The sequence below is a fragment of the Mercenaria mercenaria genome, unplaced genomic scaffold (assembly GCF_021730395.1).
Source record: "Mercenaria mercenaria strain notata unplaced genomic scaffold, MADL_Memer_1 contig_4799, whole genome shotgun sequence".
Taxonomy (NCBI): Eukaryota; Metazoa; Mollusca; class Bivalvia; order Venerida; family Veneridae; genus Mercenaria; species Mercenaria mercenaria.
The window spans coordinates 28,318-51,796 of NW_026463055.1; the positions used below are offsets into that span (position 1 = coordinate 28,318).

Genomic DNA, 23,479 nt, shown 5'->3' on the forward strand with positions numbered 1-23,479 from the left:
ATGTAACGTAACTGGCACAGTCCGGATAATAATCGATCTTGCATGATAAATTATACATATGAATATTGTGACCCAGTTTAGTAAATATTGAAAAAGAACCACCAAAGTTAAGGAGTGGAAGCTCTCAATTTTGAGTAATTAAATGACAATTCATTATCTAGGAGTCACGTGGGGCAGGGGGCAATATAGCTAGCTGCCTTACGTGACCGAGATATTATGTCCGCTAACAGCGTTATCAAGCTTGGAGACATTGGATAACAGTTGCTTAATGATCGGACCCGAGAGCGAACAACTTAAGTATAAGGCTGCCGCGAGTATTCCCATAAAACGTTTCATTTCACGGGCTTATAAACAATGGACAACTGCAGTAAGAAGTACGCATACCAGAAAAAGAAACGTTACGGATTCATGAAATAAGAATTGACGGCGCTCGTCGAGACATCGTCAAGTTCAACGGAGAGACACGACAGTTAGTACAGAAGTAAGTTTAGGTTTGACGTAGAGAGACAACATTTGAAATAGAAGGAAACTTACTACGGACATTCGTCTAATAAACAACAAGAGTGAGTGAGGAGCAGCAATATGATAAATGCAAGGGATGTAATCAATTCATTATTTATGATTCGAACTTGCATCACGTACGGGAAAGTCAACTGTTCTGAATATGATTATATCCCTTAATGCAAATTATATATATATTCAACGTATCCTCGAGATCAAGTTAACTTTCAGGGAGAGAGAGAAAATATAGCTTCTCTGGTCCCAATCAGTTAAAAAGACTAAAATGTCACTACTGTGCACAATTGATAGAGGGGAATAAGTGCCATTTCAGAAATGGCGGACATTTCGACATACAATTTTACGGTATCCCGCGACAACCTATTTTCGGACACAACCCGTATTCGGCCGGCCCCGGTAATGTTTTACTTTTCCTAGAAAACACGCCCTTTCCGGTTTCCCACACGCACGCTTTGTTTACAAACACCATACAAATGTCACGCTGGTAGTTTTGAAGAAAAATGGAAATTAAAAGGGTAAGCAAATGATAAAAAACTTACATACTGTTGCATTTTTAATTTTTTCACTATTCACAAAATATCACGTCCAAAATATGTGTTTTTAGAAATAAATCCAATGTTTTCATGTTGAAAGCTCTGGTCGTCTGACAGACGAGGTTATTTTACAGGCTCCGCCCCACTGTCAAATTTTGCATAAGTATACTTCACACAAAAAGTTATGCACTTATAGACCAGTGTACCTTACGAGGTTTTCTTAATCAATTGGTTTATGAAATTTTAAACAGTAGTAGTAAAGTTTTTTTCTCTGTTTCTTTTAAGAATCATGTGCCCACTAGGGGGTCATACAGACCTTATGATGATAATTTGTAAGGATGGATACACTTATCATTTTTTATGTAACAGTGAGGGTTATCAGAATAGGAGACACGTTCTTGTGTCCCATCTGTGCTGATCCCACCAACTAACTCCATAAACTAACACTGAAAATACTTTGTAAATACGTTTTGGGTAGTTTTCTTGTTACTAACAGTTAAATTTGATGTTCGAGATTTGTTTAAACTGTTTATGACTTTTTGTGACGTAAACTTTGGAGCGCAGGTGTCCGAAAACGGGTTGTACAAAATCCGCTTCATGGAAAAGTGGGTCAGCCATGTTGGAAAGGATATCTAAAACATGCTGCGGGATGAGGTTTGTTTACTTGCGTATTTTTTAGGATAAATGATTGTTGAACAAAACTCCAGCATTAATAATTATTGTACATTTTTCACGTAGCGAAACCGTAGCGATATACCGTTAGCTGTCCGAAAACGGGTTGTACCGGGATACTTGTGAAATACAAAATGTCATATACCCAATGAAATGTTCTGGGTGTTCAAAAGATTTTATTAGAGAAACGTTTAATTTACGAAATCGAGAAACTCTTCACAATCAACATAAAAGGAATCCGGAAAACGCTCTTCTAACAGTCAGTCGTCACAACGCAGAATGCTCAAAGTAGTTAGCTAAAAATATGATAATGCCAATTTATAAATTACAGGAAACAGACATATCTAAAAGAAAGGGAAAATAAACTTTATTAATTAACACTTTTTGTCCAGTACTAGATGCTAAATAACGCCTCAATATATACATAGTGACGTCTCTTGACAAAAACTTAAAAGTGTAACGTCCCTTATTAAAATGATACGACGTCGTTTCCAAGCGGCGTTACTAACGCCAAGACTACAGTATGAAGATCCTGTAAATGGGTGAAATCGGTCGAGATACATTATTTTATACTTTTTAAGTGGATTACATACGTAAAAAATAAAGGCATCTTTATGCATCTTTCTTCAGCTATTGAATATCCGTATTGTCTATCAATACATGTTCGATATATATACAGTATATAGTGTCCCAGTGTACTTAATAAGTACATTTACATGCTGCTTTTCTTTCATCATACAGGGTCGCCGTGGACTGGGCACGATTCATGTTGTTCCGGCTGGCTCTTATGCAAACGTTTTATCAAACAATATTCACACAATAACTGTAAACGGTGTACCCAGTCTCGGAAAAAGGCGTTCTAAGGTTGTTATTGATTCAAGTGTTTTGGTGTCTGGTCTTAGCGATGGTAACAATCTTACCTCCTCATCAATGGTAAACGTTAATACCTTAACATTCATTCTGAATATAACATTAAATTATAGTCTTCAAGTTTGTCTGCAATACATGCTTTAATAAATGAGATACACTCAATAGAAATACTTAATATCATTTATCAGAATGATAATATTGTAAGGTTGAAATCATAAAGTCGTTTTACCTAACGCATTTTGAATATTCATTCACAAGCAAAAGCTTACATAATTTCAAGTTGTGCCCTTAAACGTTGGGCTTTTGCTGCTCTGAATTCAGTAACGGAAAATTTTTCAATGATTCTACATCAAACACTTAAATAAATAAACTAACTTACAAAGCTTTCTGGTAGAGCGATACAGAGTTGGCATACCGCTCTGGTTCCTTTCGCAAATGAAATATGACGAACCATTTTCTGATGCATACACATTGCACGTTTTGTTTACTTTCAGATTTCAATCTCTGCAGTGTTTTACGAAACGCAAAGGTTATTCTTTTGAAAGAAGATTTGGGTTTATATTAAATTACGTATAAACAGACCGAATCCAAAGCATAACAACTGTTTTAAACGACTGATCTAGCATCATGGTCTTCTGTTATTGAAACTACTCTGTTAATGATGTAATCAGGAGCCAAAAATACTTCAATAGGATTGATATATTTATATTTGTTTACTATTTTTGTCAGGTGACAACGTCGTACGGTAATAGATGTGTAAGAACGTTCAATGGTGTTTCTGCTGCAGTTTCTCAAGTCGCTGGAATAATAGCGTTGGGGTTGCAAGCAAAGTAAGATATTACAACGTCAAAATCCTCACTTTACTCAGTCATTCATAAAATGTTAAAGAAAAAGAGCTCAATGATGTATTAGTAAAATATCGAAACTTATTAATAAACTAAATTTCGCATGCATGTTGTAACCTACAAACTCATTAAGACATCTGCAGTTTATGGTATTCTGAAAGATTTGAGTTAGGATAGCATACAGTTTGTAGTATTTTCGTAATTTTGTAATACTGAACAGCTATTATCAGTTAATGATATCTCGCTAACAGACTTAAGTTCACAATTTTCATATTAGAATTATATTAGCTTCATGCTTTTCATGACTTTAATCTTTGTCAACGATTTTCAGTCCGAATCTCAAACTTCGAGATGTGCAATATTTGTTGATACTGGCATCGGAGCATGAGCAGATTGCTACAAGAGCAGAGTTCAAGAAAAATGGAGCATCTAAATCTTGTGAGAAATTTTCCTAGTTTCACTCACTAACACCAGAACAGAACGAAAATGTCTCTATACATATTATACATTACCTCTTGGTCATGAATGGGGAAGTGCACTAACCCATTTCAATCGTACACGTCTCGCCTAAATCGCGCATATCGATGAATGGGTACCAAACATATTGAACAAGCGGTAATTTATCTTCCCACTTGCACCAGTTAGTAGAGAAAATATTTTCTATAAGAGGCCTCCTTAAGGAAATACTGGACCCGGAAAGGTAAAAAGTTGTAACATATACAAAAATGTTCTGGGTACCTTGTAGCTTTTCAAAAGCCCGGCAGATTTGTTTTTAGATTTTGGTAAGGGCAGAGAAATCCAAGTTGGCGTTCAATATGGCCGCCGTTTATCAAATATTGAGGCACCTTTTATTCTATGTAAAAAGGTAACATAACTGAGTAGAATAAAACAATTATAAGAAGTGTGTGTAGGATAAAAACATCTCATGCTATATATTTTACGTCCTTTGAAAGGTCATTTTCAGGGTCGAAAGCAAGGTCAAAAGGTAAAATATTGTGCTTTTTTCTTAATTTACCTGCAAATTTTGTTTCATTTCAAGATATTTTAGCTTTTTGAGGATAAATAGTTTATGTAGTGTCATATGTTTTCAGAAACAAAAGTTTTAATTGAATTTGATTGATTGCTATGTAAACAGTCATATTTGGAGGAAATCACCAACAAACTGTTTTGCCTATTTAGGAAATTTGAAAGTAAGCAGTTTTCCATTTTGGTATTATCATAAAATCATCTTACTCAGTCATATGAAATTTCAGTATGAAATTGATTTATAAAATTAGCATTTTGTTTAATCATACTTAGAATACTTTGCAATTAGGAGTATCCGTCAGTATAAGAAAGAGCCTTAGCACCTGTGAAATGTTTATGTTTACACCGGAAAATTTAAGTAAAAGGTTTGAAAAATGTAAAAATAAACAAAGCCTTATCAGAATTTTGGATGACTATAAGTAATACAGAAAAAAAGAACAAATGTTTTTTATTAATAAAATTTTGGTGCATTTTCTTATATCATAGGTCGGTTGGTTTGTCAATCCTTTGAAATCTGTAGTACAAGTCTGGAAAAAAGAAATATTATTTTCATCAATGTAGAAAATGTTTTGCATCAAATGAAGGGCGTAGAATTATGTATATGTATTGATGTATTTAAATTACACCGGCAAGTGCATGTAGGAGTGCCCATTTAAGTCATAGAGGAACATTTAAGGAATTTGTATAAAAGAATACCGAAAAACAAAAACAACTTTTTTTTTCGAAATCGTTCTCGAGGCCTTTCTCATCGCCTAGATTATTCCTAAACTAATAACATGAAGGGTCACACATGCTGTTTTTATCCAAATATCTCAAAATTATGACCATTGTTAAGTTTGTGTATAGCTGAACATAAGACAATATGAGTCTGGCCCAATATTTAAACAGTTAATATAGCATGTTTTTATTTTTTTTGTTGCTACACTCAAAAAGTTTCAAAAGAATTCTTATAAAAATGAATGGATCTTTGATTCTAGTATCTTAATTTTCCAGAAATATTCATCAAAATCAAAACTGGTGGAATGACCGAGTTACCCTTCTCACCAAAGAAACGGAGAATAAGCCTGACTCAACATAGCTGTTGCTTTTATTTTTAACAGTTTGGAGAAATTAAACCTGCTGCATTAGATATTAAAGGCCTCGAGACTATGCTTTAAGTTTGTAGAGAAAGAACTGATGATAATACAAGCTCTTATCTACTTGATAATGAACATGGAATCAGAACTGGTAACATTATTGTGACAAACCATAAAAGCTGTCGGTCTGCTTTTTTGCGTCCACTAAATTAAAAATAGGTTACGTAAGTCAGATAAAAATTGTTGTATTCAGTTGTCTTCGGAGACTTTTACAAGATCAAAAGGCTGTATACAATCTTTTGATTGGAAACAGTTCTGTTTTATTTGAAGGTAAAAATGTTTACAGAGGAAATGACCAACTTGGTCCCTCTATGTACTAATGTTTTAGAAGTTGCACAAATCAGAAATGACCAAGCACTACTGAAACGCCTTATCAGTGTGAATGGATATTTAATCGCAGCCAGATACCATAGAAAATGGTTGCCTTGTCCGTTACCTTAAGAAAACAATTTAGAAACAGACAGGCACTTCAACTGAAAATGAAAATCTTCACATGGTTACCTTGCAGTTGATAGATACATTTAAAGAATACATTGAGCAAACTGGTAATGTTTTTAAAGCACCAGAAGTTAGTGTTCTTTCTTAAACTTATGCAAGAAAAGGGATTAATAATTGAAACTATCAAAACCAAAACACTTAAAAATGTGTTTCGCAAATACTGGCCAGATGTAAAAAAATATATCTAGATCTGGTCGTACTACCTCACAGTGTATGTTTTATGACATTACTTAAAAATGAACCACACAGACATCAAATATCCTAAGGTATTTTCAATTTTTGATTTTGTGGGATTGAAATCATTCCAGTCGTTATTAAGAATTAATAAATCGTTAATACTTTTTTTTTGCTCCATATGATTTTAATTTAATAACACAATATACATGTTGTATCACTGGATAAGAGTCTCTGGTGAAACTGAGACCAGTACCTGATTTGAAATTTACTATCTTCACAAATATTTTACTTTTATGCTGTTAACTTAATTATGTTTATGAAGGGATACAATAGAAATAGGATATTGATGTCTGTGTGGTTCATTTTTTAAGTAATGTCATAAAACATACACTGTGAGGCGAACTTATATATATGCAACTAGAGTAACCGATTATCCGATTATATCCGATTAATCGAATCGGTTAGCTTGTCCGATTATGCCGATTAATCGGTTGGCAAATCTAACGGATTTGCCCATCACTACTATTTTAACTACTATTTTAACACTGAAACATCTTGGCTTCTCTGTACACCTACATCTTTATGGCAGTCGAAAGCTCATTTATGACCTGAATGTATTAGGATATACTACGACATATTCAGAAGTCCGCTGTTTCCTTTCATCTACAGCAGTTCATATGGCAAGCAAACAGACAACGACAGATTCAGGAAATTGTCTCATTATAAAATAATATGATTATTTTAAAACTGGGTTTGACCCAAACGAGAAAACAATTGGCAGAACTAAACAAACTGGAAATTAGGAAGGGGATCTGAGGTTATGGAGCCTGCGTATCACAGGAACTGTCAAAAGACAAAATTAAAAAGCAGACACCATATCCAAGGGGTCAAAGACATTGGTATAGTTTTGCCTCGAATTTAGTGACATGCATTTTTGCCCAGATTTTAAAATAAGAAGCTATGGTTACATTTCTATTTGATAATTTTCTTTTCAGGTGGAAATCTCATTTCAGTGCTCACACATCAGAAAAATAAAATAGAGAAAAGTAGAAACTTCACAGGTCGCTCAACACGACAAAAACGAAAATGTTGCAGGCTCGGTTTGATTGAGCCTGTTCATGGACTGTACGGGAAATGCATGCTAAAGACAGACAAAGACAGACATGAAGCCTAACGACAGACAAAGACAGTATTTGTGTTCACCACCTTCAAGCAAAGCATGAGGTCAAACTTCCAGAACCGGATGCATCAAAAGTCATGAAAATGAAGAGACTTTTGTACAATATAAGTCGTCTTAAATTGTTTTGTGATGATAGATTTGAAAAAAAAATCACTACCTTGGTCGATATTTCAGTATCAGATAAGTTGCTGCGTCCTCAGGTGTTGTTTTATTCCAAATATAATGTCTATTCCCACCAATTATAACACTGGCTACACCACATTAAAACGTATTTAAAAGCAAATGAATTCACTTGGGCAGAGCAACCGTCCCGTTTCCTTTGATATGGGTTTATTGACAAAAGCAATGGAAGTTTTTTGGGCAAGGCAGTCAGAGTTGAGTGGTGTTATCCCGATGGAAGGGGAATGCATTTCGTAATGGCTGTATTTGCATGTGTTGGCTTTTTGTATGTCGAAGCTAGTCTGAGAGAACTTTTGACCGATTCTGAGGTATCTTTAGGAAAAACAGTCAAACAGACTTTGGCAGGGAAAGATTTTGATAGGGATATTTCTGCTCTTTTGATGGTTGATGAGATACTAACTCCTCGTCTCTTATTAACTTCAAATCTGATGTACCTTCACTTTAAGAATTTAGGATGTAGGGCCGGGAGATCTCTCCAGAATTCCGATTCTGGAATTACTATCTGATGAAAGTTTCAACACCATTCAAACTGTTCTTAAGTTCTTCTCGGCATTCTGAGTGAGATATTTACGAGTATTCAAAATCAGTATTCCTTACATTTCTTTTGCAGAAATGTTTATGCAAAATACATGCCGTACATGGTTCTTAGCATGCAAACACTAAATGAGGACGTGAAGAACAGATTTTCAAGTGTTTGTTTTGTAACTAAGTTAAGGGATGGTAAGTTTAATTCTGTTTGGTTTCAATACTCCCGCTTTCATAGCCTTGGGTATTGTTTAATCACCCTTTGGATATGGTGCCTGCTTTTTAATTTTGTCTTTTGACAGTTCCTGTGATACGCAGGCTCCATAACCTCGGATCCCCTTCCTAAATTCTAGTTTGTTTATTTCTGCCCATTGTTTTCTCGTTTGGGACAAACCTTTTACTTTATCTGGGGACCAAACGCCGCTCTTCATGGAAATACACGTCTCAACACGTGTATCATTGAAGGTTCCATGTCAACCGCAGTTTGAATACATCTGCGGATGTCTCTAAATTGTTTTTTTGTACTTTTAGCATGTGTAAATGTTGAGTTCTGCTCAACCCGGGGCTAGAGGGCGTGGACGGTAGCATGCATTTCCACTACCGTCCATGAACAGGCTCAATCAAACCGAGCCTGCAACATTTCCATTTTTGTCGTGATGAGCGACCTGTGAAGTTTTCACTTTTCTCTATTTTATTATTACAGTAGCGTTGTTTGTGCCGTGTGGCGGCCGTAAAATGTCCCCCAGTACATTCAATCAGAGCTGTTATATTTCGATCTTCTTAGATCGTTCGGCACGACTTTTATGTCGTGTTATTGGTACTGTTTAGTTCCTCAACATGACCATTTCGGCCTGGGTGGTTCCAATACTCCCGCTTTCATAGCCTTGGGTATTGTTTAATCACCCCTTGGATATGGCGCCTGCTTTTTAATTTTGTCTTTTGACAGTTACTGTGATACGCAGGCTCCATAACCTCAGATCCCCTTCCTAAATTCCAGTTTGTTTATTTCTGCCCATTGTTTTCTCGTTTGGGGTAAACCCTTTACCTTATCTGGGAACCAAACGCCGCTCTTCATAGAAATAAACGCCTCAACACGTGTATCATTGAAGGTTCCATGTTAACCGCAGTTTGAATACATCTGCGGATGTCTCTGAATTGTTTTTTGTACTTTTAGCATGTGTAAATGTTGAGTTCTGCTCAACCCGGGGCTAGAGGGCGTGGACGGTAGCATGCATTTCCACTACCGTCCATGAACAGGCTCAATCAAACCGAGCCTGAAACAATTTCATTTTTTTTTTCGTGTTGAGCGACCTATGAAGTTTTCACTTTTCTCTATTTTATTATCACAGCAGCGTTGTTTGTGCCGTGTGGCGGCCGTAAAAAGTCTCCCCGTACATTCAATCAGGGCTGTTATATTTCGATCTTCTTAGATCGTTCGGCACGACTTTTATGTCGTGTTATTGGTACTGTTTAGTTTCTCAACATGACCATTTCGGCCTGGGTGGTTCCAATACTCCCGCTTTCATAGCCTTGGGTATTGTTTAATCACCCCTTGGATACGGTGCCTGCTTTTTAATTTTGTCTTTTGACAGTTCCTGTGATACGCAGGCTCCATAACATCAGATCCCCTTCCTAAATTCCAGTTTGTTTATTTCTGCCCATTGTTTTCTCGTTTGGGGCAAACCTTTTACTTTATCTGGGGACCAAACGCCGCTCTTCATGGAAATACACGTCTCAACACGTGTATCATTGAAGGTTCCATGTTAACCGTAGTTTGAATACATCTGCGGATGTCTCTTAATTGTTTTTTGGTACTTTTAGCATGTGTAAATGTTGAGTTCTGCTCAACCCGGGGCTAGAGGGCGTGGACGGTAGCATGCATTTCCACTACCGTCCATGAACAGGCTCAATCAAACCGAGCCTGCCACATTTTCATTTTGTCGTGTTGAGCGACCTGTGAAGTTTTCACTTTTCTCTATTTTATTATCACAGCAGCGTTGTTTGTGCCGTGTGGCGGTCGTAAAAAGTCTCCCCGTACATTCAATCAGGACTGTTATATTTCGATCTTCTTAGATCGTTCGGCACGACTTTTATGTCGTGTTATTGGTACTGTTTAGTTTCTCAACATGACCATTTCGGCCTGGGTGGTTCCAATACTCCCGCTTTCATAGCCTTGGGTATTGTTTAATCACCCCTTGGATATGGCGCCTGCTTTTTAATTTTGTCTTTTGACAGTTCCTGTGATACGCAGGCTTCATAACCTCAGATCCCCTTCCTAAATTCCAGTTTGTTTATTTCTGCCCATTGTTTTCTCGTTTGGGGTAAACCCTTTACTTTGTCTGGGGACCAAATGCCGCTCTTCATGGAATTACACGCCTCAACACGTGTATCATTGAAGGTTCTATGTTAACCGCCGTTTGAATGCATCTGCGGATGTCTTTAAATTGTTTTTTGTACTTTTAGCATGTGTAAATGTTGAGTTCTGCTCAACCCGGAGCTAGAGGGCGTGGACGGTAGCATGCATTTCCACTACCGTCCATGAACACTGTCTGCTACAGTTGACTGTTTGAAAAAGTGCTTTGCTCCAAACTCCTGACGTTCCACGTCTAATGAGTTTAGGGTATATAACTGATGCATCGTCTGGGCCAGCAGTCCCTCAGTTTATAGCAGAACCTGCAGCTGCTTCAGAACTACTAAGTGACCTTGTCTGTAACTGTGTGGATCTTTGTGAATCTTGTTGTCGATGTTCATCTGCTGAACAACCTTACACAAATGCTTGTGAATGTACGGAATTTGTTGATGAAGTTGGTTTTTGCAAAACCATATATACATATCATTCATGTGTTTATCAAGATTAAAGGTACACTAACCAACGTGTAACGTGAGTAAGTGATCCTGAGGTACATTTATGAGTTCAGTTTGGCTCTCCATGAAGTACATAGAGTTTCGTCATTACCGCTTTCGATGATTCTTCTAAAATGTTTATTCTATACATTGGTAAATACAAATGTTGCTGGTCTAAATTCACTTCCGATCACAATCAATAAAGGTACTTTAAATACAAAATTATCAAGACGATTTAGGGATTGAGCATAGCATAGAACAAATGTGTAAGAAAATGTTTAGTTAAGGTACACGTTATTTAAGTTATTTATTTTAGTTTCAGTACTTGTGAGGTTTTATAACAATTAGATATTTTGATTCAATAATAGCTACTTAAATTGAATCTGAGTTTCTTTTACATTACACTAGCATTTTGATATAATATCTATACATGTATTAGAGACTGAATTAAGTTGACAAGTGTTTGTTCATGTTTTTGGACATTTTGCCCTTTTTAACATTTGAATGGCCTTGACCATTGCTCCTTATACATTTTAAAGATCTGGTACGAAATACAATACAATCAAGTATTTTAACACTCTTTTTCGGTAAATTGTAGTAAGTATTTACTTATCAAATGTGCAAATCAGGTTAAAATCTATGGTAAATAACACAATTGGAAATTCCTTTAATTCTTTGTTTTCTAAATGTTATATTATCCCTTAATCGAAAACTTTACTATTTTTCATCATAATATTCCTTAAAAAATCATGAGGTACATTTGACCTTCTGACCTTTAGTTTGACCTTTTATCTTGGATGATTGTGAAATATCTCGAATGCATTTGCCTTATTTATTCATGTATTACTTTCAAGCGATTCTGAATTTCAATTACTACTTAAATGAGACGGATCGGTTATTTACCATTCCTATTATATTATAGAAAGGTGGCCATCTTGGACGCCATCTTGAACTTCTCCATGGTAACACAAAAAATACTTATAAAATGTTTTTTTTTATCAGTTAGCCCTAATGTTTATGTCCAAGATTATATCATTTACACTGGGTTGACTAATACTTTCTGCAGATTATAAAAGAAAATTTGTGGTAGAGGTGGGAACTTTTCGGCAATTTTGACATTTGAGTTCATAATTGACCTTGATGTTGACCTTTAGTAGGAGGTAAATTGCTGTATTTATTTTACACTTTTTAAATAAAGCAATTTTCTCGAGTTTATTTGGAACTATCTCTTTTAATATTCTTTAAATGGTACCAAATATACAAATTCTTCAGTGTTATTAGAATGGCGATCATCCTCGACGCCATCTTGGATTTCTCGGCACGCACCAAAAACTAGAAAAACCTGCCGAGCTTCTGAAAAACTTCAATATGTCCTGAACAGTTCGGTATACGACACATTTTGTTACCTCTCCGGGCCCAGTTCAATTTCTAATTGGAGACTTTTTTCCTCTACTGCTTGCACTATTCTAAATAAATATTTCAGTATTACATTTAAAGGTAATGATTAATTTGTCGTTCATTTCGTATAAACTCCGAATAAATTTCTTATATTTACACAATACATTGTATTTCTTTTCCATTTGGAACCAAGGTTATTCTAAAAATTGCACACTTTTTGTAACATCAAAGATTTAAAGCAGCTTCCCGGCTATTCTGTGCATCAGACGGAACATCTGTGATGGAACGTTTTTTTTTTTCATTGACTATACGTCGTCAAAACAGCGGCCCGTTATCATTAAGCAGCGTTGCCGTAACCTTTGCGCATTTCCTTTAGCTGCAAAATGAAATTAATAATTTTCAATGGAAAAGAATGGGGCGAATGTAAATATTACAGCAAGGATATCAACATATGTATTGCTTCTCATGCCCATTACAACTAAACGTAAGAAATGATATGACAAAACATGACTTCTGTGCCTTACCATCTACACCGTAATAAGTTCTTATTATGCATAGCCTCTTGTTTTACATATGCCTTTTATCCATCTACACATGTTTCTTTGTTTATGATACTGTTTTCAGAAGCAGTAAAGTCTGGTTGGCAAAAACGCACACATTTGCTTCTCACACCGGTATTTTTTATGTTAACAGATGTTTTGCACCAAGCCTGTTATGTAATTAAATAAAGGGGAAGCGAGTCTAAGCAAATCTAGCAGCCCAAGCTCCTCTAACTGTCTGATGACCATCTCCTTATTATTAAATCACTTAGCAGAGCTTTTATTTCCCGGGTGCCAAGGACCCTCATGGCATACGATATCCGTTGTCCGTCTGTACATCGCCGTGATTAATTGTCGTTTTCAGCGCTTTGTAAAGTGCTCATCCAAATTAAATAAAATTTTATATAGATTGCCAAAAGCCTCTTATCTCTAGACAACCATTAGTTAAATATTAACACCAAGTCTCATAGTCATGTCATAGCTGAGTAAGACCACTTAAGATATAGCGGATCTTACTAATCGCACCGCCAGAATTTTTATCACGCACTTCCTGTTTTGACTATGCATGTACACTTCCTGAATTATTCGTTAAAGTTATTGATATTCAAAATATGTTTTGTCCAATGTTTTGAGAAAACTATCCAAAAATTGATCGAAATACGTATTTGGTAGTCGTGTACATTTCCATTTATGCCGAAAAAAGGCTATTTGAAACAGTTAGCAAATAGATAAGGTATTTTTGATAAAATAGTCCTCGCATTACATTGCAGAAAGGAAGAATATCTTTTTGTCAAAATTGATCGGGAAAATTATGGCTAATTGCGAAATGTTAGGCCTCTCAACTCTCTAGTTTTGAAACTGCTTCTATGCTAATGTTTGCACAATATATATGTAGATATTTATATATTTTCAGTCAATAAATACTTCGGATTTGGTCTTCTAAATGCAGATAGATTTGTCAACTTGTCACAAAAACACACATCTGTTCCGGATCTGATGTCAACGAACTTAACTAGATACAACATTAGGTATATAATTATTATGTTGTTCGTTATAGTAAAACCGAAATGAACATGACGGAATGAAATATACAGTAATGGCACGCCAACTGTCCAATAGTTACGTTAACCCATGTTCACGGTCAAAACACTGGGATTAACGATTGATTAAACACGTTTCGAGCGGAAATAGAATAACACCGTAAAGCATAGCTATAGTTCACGCTCGTAAACGCTGGTTCACGCTTGTAAAAACCAATGTTTACGAGCGTAAACATAGGATAACCACCGTAAACATAGGATAAGTAGTATTTACGATCAAGAAAGAAGGTGTTTCGAACAAATAAGCATGCAAATTTACTCTTTCAAATGAATAAGATAACGTCGTTAGCTGAACTTACGGTCGTAAACATAGGGTCAGATTAGTAAACTATGTTTCAAGCTTGTAAACATTAGATAAAGACCGAAATTCATGGTTCAGTTGAGAAACCTTTTTTATCGAACGTTACCTAGGTTTACGCCCGTGAATCTAAACTGTTTACGGATGCTGACCTATGTTTACTACCGTGAACCATACTTTACGTACATGAAGGGTGGACGGATAGCTCAGTGGTTTGCACACTGGCCTTCCAATCCTGAGGTCGGGGTTCGATCCCCGGCAGCTACTCGGGAATTTTCAGAAACGCTTTTCAGTGTTTCCCACCCAGCTAGAGGTGTACTGGTCAGGAACCCAGGCAATCCTTGCGTGTATCAGTGCTATACACTGGGCACTTTAAAGAACCAGGCTGTCTATTCGCAACGAGCTAGGCTAAGTTAGCCGGACAAGCCTGTATCTGATTTCTGATCTCTCTGTGGGGGCTTTGTCTCACTCTGTCCCTCTGGTCAGATCGCTCTGTGTCTGTACTAGTAGAGGATGATTTCGCGCCCTGTGTGGCTGCAGTTGCTGTAAAGCGCCTTTGAACGTGTTTATCATGAAAAGGGCGCTATATAAATCTGGTATAATAATAATGAAGCTATAATTCTGACCGTGAACTCGGGTATACGAGCGTGAACCAAGTTTACGTTCGATAAACTAGGTTTCTTGAACAAAACTATAATTTTCGGTCGTAAACATAGGTTCACGTTCGCAAACTACGGTTCAAGTTCGTGAACCAAGGTTCACTTCCGTAACAAGGTTCACGCTCGTAACTAAGGATAACGTCCGAAATTTATAGTTAAGTCGAGAAATCTAGTATAATGAATTATGCTTTACACTCGTAATCCTTGCTTCCGCTCGAACATATAGATTAATATTCGATAACCCTAGTTTTTTCGACAATGACCGTAATTATTAGATAATTGGCTTGCAGTAAAGCATGTTTTTATTATTATTTATTATTTGTTATTGAAAATGTTGATTTTACAGTTATATGCCTATATGGTCCAAATAGAGATGAACCTGCCTTTTTTACATCATTACGAGATAAATTATCAAAAATTGAAAATAACTGTTTAATAGTAGGAGACTATAACTTGGTTCTTGATCCTGACATAGATTGTTACAATTATTTGAATATTAATAGCCCTAAGTCACGTGATGTTGTTATACAAATGTTACATGAATTCGAATTGATTGAATGTTGGAGAGAACAGAATATGGAAAAAAAAACAATACACTTGGTTTAAGAAAAATCCAATAAAGAAAGCAAGACTTGATTTTTTCCTGATTTCAAGTAACTTATATACAGATCTAAAAGAAGATACAATCGAACCTTGGTACAGAACTGACCATTCTTTAATATATTTAAGTATTTAATAAGGTAAATTTGAAAAAGGCCGATCATATTGGAAATTTAATAACTCTCTTCTAACAGATAAACAATATGTAGAGCAAATAAAAAATGTCATCAAACAGGTAAAAACTCAATATGCTGTAAATCTGATAGAAAACGAAAGTAATGAAAATCTAGAATTTAGTATAAATGATAAATTGTTTTTGGAAACTTTACTAATGGAAATCAGAGGTAAAACCATTTCTTATTCCTCATGTAAAAAGAAACAAGAAGACAAAAGACAATTAAACTTTGAAAAAGATATTAAGACTCTTGAAGGACAAGAGCCTATTGACTATAATCTGTTAGAAAGGAAGAAAAATTAATTAGGGGAACTAAGAGCCAAACAAATGCAAGGAGTTTTTATCAGGGCCAAATGGGTATCTGAAGGGGAAAAACCAACAAATTACTTCTGTAACTTGGAAAATAGGAATTATACTTCAAAAACAATGAACTCACTCTATTCAAAATCCGGATCTCTGCTAAGGAATCAAAAAAGAAATCATAAGTGAAGTAGAAAATCATTATAAAAAGTTATATTCTTATAAACGGACAGAAAATATAGAATTAGAGAATATTCTAAATGTTGAAGGCATACCTAAACTTAATGAAGAAGAAAAAAATTCATTAGAAGGGCATTTGAGTTATGGTGAGATGTTGGCAAGTCTAAAAAATATGTCCAATAACTCATCACCTGGTAGCAGTGGTTTTACAACAGAATTCTTTAAGTTTTTCTAGATAGATATTGGTCATTTTCTTGTTAGGTCAGTAAACCATGCTTTTGGTACAGGTGAACTATCAGTCACTTTAAAACAATGGGTCATCACTTGTATTCCAAAAGGAAATAAAGACAAACAATATATAAAAAATTGGCGTCCAATATCACTATTACATGTATCGTATAAAATTGCATCCCCAAGTATTGCCCAACGTTTAAAACTAGTGTTACATAAATTGATTAGTGAAGATCAGACATGCTTTTTACCAGGCAGTTATATGGAGACAACATAAGGTTAAGCTATGACATAATGTACTTTACAGAAAAAAATAATATACCTGGCATGCTTTTACTACTGGATTTTGCTACCGCTTTTGACTCTCTGTCATGGTCATACATGTATAAAACTCTAAAATTATTTAATTTTGGTGAAAATTTCATCAAGTGGATTAAGCTTTTCTACAACGATATTTAATCCTGTGTTATTGTAAACGGTCATCTTTCAGATTGGTTCCATATTCACCGTGGATGTCGTCAGTGGGACCCGCTGTCCCCGTATATTTTTATACTCTGTGCTGAAGTCCTTTCAATTATGCTAAAACAAAACCCAAGAATGAATGGCATTAATCTTAATAATTCTGAATTTCTACTGTCACAATATGCAGATGACACAACTGTACTATTAGATGGAAGTGAAGTATCTCTCAGAAACACAATGCTTACATTAAACTCCTATGCCAAAATTTTTGGATTATGTATTAATGTGAAAAAAACTAAAGCTGTTTGGATAGGAGCAATGAAAAATAGTCATTTAAGGTTATATACTGATTTGGGTTTACATTGGGAACAAGAACAATTTAAATTACTGGGCGTAACCTTTACACTAAATCTGAATAATATTGTTATTGCAAACTACTATTCAAAAAAGAGGAAGTTAAAAACTTATTAACACAGTGGTCTAAAAGAATGATCACACCAATAGTCAAGAATATAGTTATTAAGACGTTAGCTATGTTAAAATTGAATCACCTAATATTAAGTTTACCAAACCCAAACATAGAGATAACTAAATCAATACAAAACCTATTTTATAAGTTTCTGTGGAATTCTGGACCTGATAAGATAAAGAGAACAGTCATAACACAATCTTATGATTATGGTGGCATTAGAGTGGTGAACTTAGAAACCTTTATGACATCTCTTAAAATTACATGGCTTAGAAGGTACCTGACCTATAATACGAAATACTTTAACTTTATCACACAGATATATCCATTTCTTAATACATTTCACAGTTTTGGTGCTGACTTTTTAAAAAAACAAACTACATAATGTGAAAAATGCTTTTTGGAAAGACGTTTTCCAGGGATATATACATGTAAAACTCAGCATGCAATATCCAAAATCATGGAAAGATTTCTGTGTTATACCAGTTTGGCATAATAGTATGTTTAAAATAGGAGGAGCAAGTTACTATTTTTCGAGATTCTTTAAAAAGGGAGTAAAATTGGTGAATGACTTCCTGGATAGAAATGGAAGTCTGTTATCGTTTAACAGTTTTATAAATTTATATAATATTCAAACTAACTTTCTTCAGTACCAAAGTGTAGTTGAATCTATTAGGGAATTTTTAGATAAATTAAGATTTCCTCATTACGTCGTCAAAGAGCAAAATCCTCTGCAACCATTACCAATAAAAATCATTCAGAGTGCAAAAAAAAGGTTGTAGGTGTATTTATGACTTTTTGTTAAACTTTCATAAGTAACCAGATTCAAGTAGAAAATGGAGAGACAAATTAAATTTAAATGCTGATTTCAATTGGAAGTTTATATATAAATCTCCATTTGCAATAACAAAGGACCCAAAACTTCAGTGGTTTCAGTTCAAAATAAATCACAGAATTATTGGCACAAACTATTTATTAGAAAAATGAGGAAAAGAAATGATAATCTCTGTACTCTATGTCACAATCACTCAGAAACCATAGAGCATTTATTTGCAGACTGCAAAATTTCACTAACATTTTGGGAAGAAGTTAAAAGATGGATAAAAAGAAAATGTCCTAATGCAGATATTGACTGGTCAATATCAGATATTTTATTAGGTAATTCAAATTTCAGTGCAGCTACTCTATTATTAATTCTGCTTGGAAAATACACTATTTATCAAAGTAAATTTAAGGAGGCGGTTCCTACCTTACAAATGTTTATTAATAGTTTAAGAATACATTTGAAAACTGAGAAGTATGTTGCTAAAAAAACGAAAACATGAATAGCTTTGATAGAAAATGGAAAAGTTTTAGGACTCTCATATCGAACGTTCTGTACTAAACGCGACCGCTGGTAAGCCTTGCTGAAAAAATCGATAATCTTGTAACTTTGATCGTTATCTTCCGTACATTTACGTCCATCTCCGAAATTTAGCGGGGGTCCATAAACCATGTTTTCAATAAAATCGATATTTATTACCTTAACCTATATCTAATTAATGGCTCAATGGACACTTGTTTACTGCTGGTAGAAAAACATCTGTAAATATGTAGACAAAAAGATCTTACTATGTAAATATCATTTTGGCACATAAAATCAATGTTTGTGATGAATGTATGATACTTTGGATGTGGAAATGGAAATAAATTATAAAAAAAAAATGTTTTTTTTTACGATTTTCACATCGTTTTTCACGTGCGACTTAGGATGCTTTTAAAATTGATGTCTCAAATTATATATCATCATATGATATTACATCATATTATTTTACATCAATAAAATCTGTAAAAAAATTTAACCATGGATATCCTTTGCATCCCTGGCCAGTTTTTACAGCGATTGCCTTTAGCGTATTGAAAAGGGGAAAAACATTCATTGTCTTAAAACTGGGTCGATCTTTACAGCGATTGCCTGCAGAATTATGAGACGGGTGCCTTTTTTTTGCAGGTTTAAAACTGGACGCGAGATTTGACGTATTTTCAGAAAACGGTAAGCGAACAACGTTAAAATGAACCCGAATACGTTTTTCTCGGTTGTAGCTGTTTCTTCAACTCAAAAGCAGATTTTAATTATAACGACTTCATTTACCGTATAAAAGCGTAAAAAAGATAACCATATATACGTTCTTCAACGATATTGTGCTCTTTCGGGGAAGAACCAAATATACGTTCTTCAACGATACAGTGCTTTCAGGTATTGCAAAAAATGTTAAACATAGAACCCACTTATATACGCTACAGGCTATCCATGTATTATTTATTATAATTACATAGTATAAATAAAGTAGGCAGTATTATAAAACATGTATATGAACCATCCTATTGCGTATTCACGTTCAAACAAATATTATCATTTCTGCTGTGATTTAGCAACAATTTGAACGTCGATAGACGTAATAAATACGGTTGTGAACGTTACCGAATGAAGAGTCCTAACTTTTGCGAAACATGCCCACAACGTTCAAATACGTGTTTTAAAAATAATCAATAATGATCGATTTTATTGATCCCTTTTATTATTTTATCGAGATAACACATATATTGTCTCCAATTTTACATAAGTCTTACATATGTCTAATAAGGCTTTATTATGCGTGATTGTAATTTAAATAGGTCAGAGTTTTCTTAAGAATGCTTAAATTATGCAAATTTAACAGTTTATTGATTTATATCGATAAAAATAGGTATTTTAAATAAAGCCATTCCTAATAAAATTTATCTTTCATGAATTTAACAGGAAAAATATTAAGATAGTGAAAGAAAATTTTAAGTCTTCTTTTTAGAAGCATAAGTAATAAACGTTTCAATTGCAGGAATTTAAAGTAAAAACAAAAAAAAGGTTTCAGGGTTCCTACGCTAAAATAGGGTCAGGTTTTGAGGATAGAAAAATTTAGCCCATTTAAAAGCGTTATAGGCATTCGTTGTGAATATTGGCCTGTTTTTGAGGACTCAATAATTTTACCTGTTTCACAACGTTACCGGTGCGCAATGGTTATATAGTAATGTCATCATGATAAACAAATTTAAAGGTGTTTGCGTTCAATGTTGCATGAAATAGTATTCAGATCTTTCAGCCAATCCTGATTTCGCTGGGTGATGAGGAGCTGAAATCCTATATCGTATTCCATTATTATTTTCACAATATTCTTTGAATTGTGACGATTAAAAAGGGCTACAGTTTCCACTAAATATCTGCTTTGTCAATCCAAACTGACCAAAGAACAGTCCTTAATACATCAATAGTAGTGCTTGCATTTGTTGAATTTATTCACTTGCACTTTCGTCCATTTACAATGCGCGTCTACAACTATTAAAACATATGTCCCATGAATGGTCCGGCAAAGTCAATATGAATTCTTTCCTCTGGATTGCAAGGCTTTTCCCAATAATTTAAAGTCGCTTTTGCGGTTTGTTTTTGGTTCATTTGGCAATCAGAACATCCGTTGCTTGGATCAAGCTTATGCCACTAAAAATAACTTTTGCTTAGCATTTTCATTCTGACTATTCCCATGTGTCCTTAATCTAATTAATTCATCTTAAACTTTACCACGCAATTTTTCATATATAATTTAACGTATTCATCACAGTAAAATTTTGAATTGAAAGCTTTTTTCCTTTTTGTAATAGGCTTGTAACTCAAGGTTTGTTGGCCATTTTTGCTTTCTCCAAAAAATACTCTACAAAACCTGACAAGATTTGTCAATTGTGTTTCACTTACATCTTGGGATGCTTTGAAGATTCGTATATCATATCATATTATACTTTATCATCCCGTTCTTATCTAGCGATGTTTTCATGATAAACACATTTAAAGATGCTTGATACCACCGCCAACAGTCAGTAATATCAAAAGTCCACATACAAAGCGATCTGTCCAGGGAAATTAAGCGAGAAAAAATCCTTAAAATAACTAGTTCTATATGATACTTCCTTGACCCAGGGTTTATTACCAAAGCTATACAAGTGGAAAGTAGAAATAATAGACTTCAAAATTTCCGGATCGAATGCTGGTTCGTATAAAGAGAGTACCAGGATATTTGTTGATTGACAGTATCATTGTTTTAGAATTCTTTCTCGGAAACAAAATTTAATTTTCTAGACCAATAAATTTGAAAACCTTCTCCAGGTAGAAAGCTCCTCTTATTTCCTTAAAATTATGTTTTCAAATAACTGTCTTCCACTTATTTACTAAATAATAGAATTATAAAACTTTGTTAAGCAGGCATGTTAATACTCTATCTATTCTATTTGTTCCACTTCATGTACTGTATGGTGCATCCCGTATAGCTTTGTATCTAACTTTGATGAAACTTTATTTATTGACAGGGGCAATGAATGGAAATGTAAACTGCAAGAAACAGAACTTTCTTAAATATTCAATCTATTTACTCATCTTTCATTCGAATACATATATGTTCTTAATTTTGACAGTTTGATTTAAAATTGAACCAAACTTGATCTGTTCATAAACGAATTGAATATTAATGGTCATCTGTAACATCAACCTTATTACTCCAGCTTTTGGTCATTTATTTCTGAACATATTAACGATCGTCCTGTGTCCATCATTTATTCGAGCTTTTTGGTTACATTTATTTTGATATTTCTTCCATCAGTTCATTTAGTACCCTCAATCTAATTGCCTAATAGTCACTTTTATACTCAGGAGAGAATCGAATTTATTCGTGAAGGTTATGACAGTCAAGTCAACTTCTGAAAGTGAATAAAACTTGAGGAAGATCCAAGGAAACTTAAGTGTTTCTCCAATGTTAAAGTGCAGGTTTAGATAATGTATTTATTTTAAGGTCACCGTACAGAATCAGTGTCATGTGTGAAATATGTATGCGGAAGTATGTATTTGTGTAAGATATTGAATAAAGATCCAATAAATGATGTTGAGCACAAACGAAACACAGCAAGTAAAACATATCAAAAGACTTTGTAGAACTTATGCTTAATATTCATAAATAGAAATAGGCAATTAAATGAACATCTACAAAATCTAAGCTAACGGAGGTCATTATTTCAGAAACTAATGTCGTTGTAACACAAAGATGAAATATCAGCAAGTGTATACTTAAAAACTTAGACTTGTGTGACTCATGAGAATATCATAATACGAACTAACGACGAAATTTACGGCGACAGAATGGACTTAACGGAAATAATATGAAATAACTACGAGAAAACGTGTAGAAAACAAAACCAGTCTGTTCTCCACCGATATTTCACATCACTTAATGCATGTCTTCGTCTTTCATTTCGTTCAAGTTGAGTTATTTATCTTCAGATGTGGCGCAAAAATGGCCACACCAAATTGATTACTTGGTCAACGGACGTCCCGATCTATATTTTGTCAGAATTGTATTTGTTTTAAATCAGCTTCCGCTTTCTTCAATTTATGCAGATTTATTTCATAACTTCAGACTGGGTCTTTTCTGACTGTGTAGGGCCTTTTTACTTTGAAGCGACGGTGATTCACAAAATTTGACACTTTTAATCATAGTTCTCCACATTTTCGCCGGGGAAAATGTCTCAGCCTCTGTTTTCGTCTCATTAATTGCACAAGTATGCAAAATTTACAACTCGTACGACAGGTAGATGGTGTAAATGAATTTGTGAAAGGCCATTAGGAAGAGTTTTCGTGAGTCATTTTCTTCTCAAGATGAGCATCTGTCACAAATTGACATTCTCAGTTTTTAAGATTTTTAGAAAAAATCGCAAACTTGTCTAATAAACGGGAAAACGGCTTGAATTTTTTTTAGCCAAGTTTTTATATATTCAAGAAACTTATGTTTGATAGATTAATAAAAATGAAGTACTTTTACCATCCACTTATTTTAAATTAATGGTTTATTTAACTAATTCGTCAGTAAAATTCGACGTCAAAATCTAAATCTCATAAACCTCAATCTTATTAACGTTGCGTCAATAGAATAATATGGATGAACAGACACAATATGTTTTCACTCACGATTTGTGCATATGACAGAAATATTAAAGTATCAAGCTTTAAGAATT

At 34.4% G+C, this 23,479-nt stretch overlaps 1 protein-coding gene across 1 annotated transcript in view; it reads left to right on the forward strand.

Annotated features, from left to right (window-relative positions):
* The window catches only part of LOC128554178 (proprotein convertase subtilisin/kexin type 6-like), a 50,044-nt gene that overhangs the window by 17,802 nt on the left and 8,763 nt on the right, over positions 1-23,479 (forward strand). Inside the window, exons 4-7 of the mRNA XM_053535426.1 lie at positions 2,466-2,657; positions 3,324-3,424; positions 3,771-3,877; positions 13,856-13,970. Coding sequence (XP_053391401.1) covers positions 2,466-2,657; positions 3,324-3,424; positions 3,771-3,877; positions 13,856-13,970 — 515 coding nt within the window. The remainder of the gene's footprint in view (positions 1-2,465; positions 2,658-3,323; positions 3,425-3,770; positions 3,878-13,855; positions 13,971-23,479) is intronic.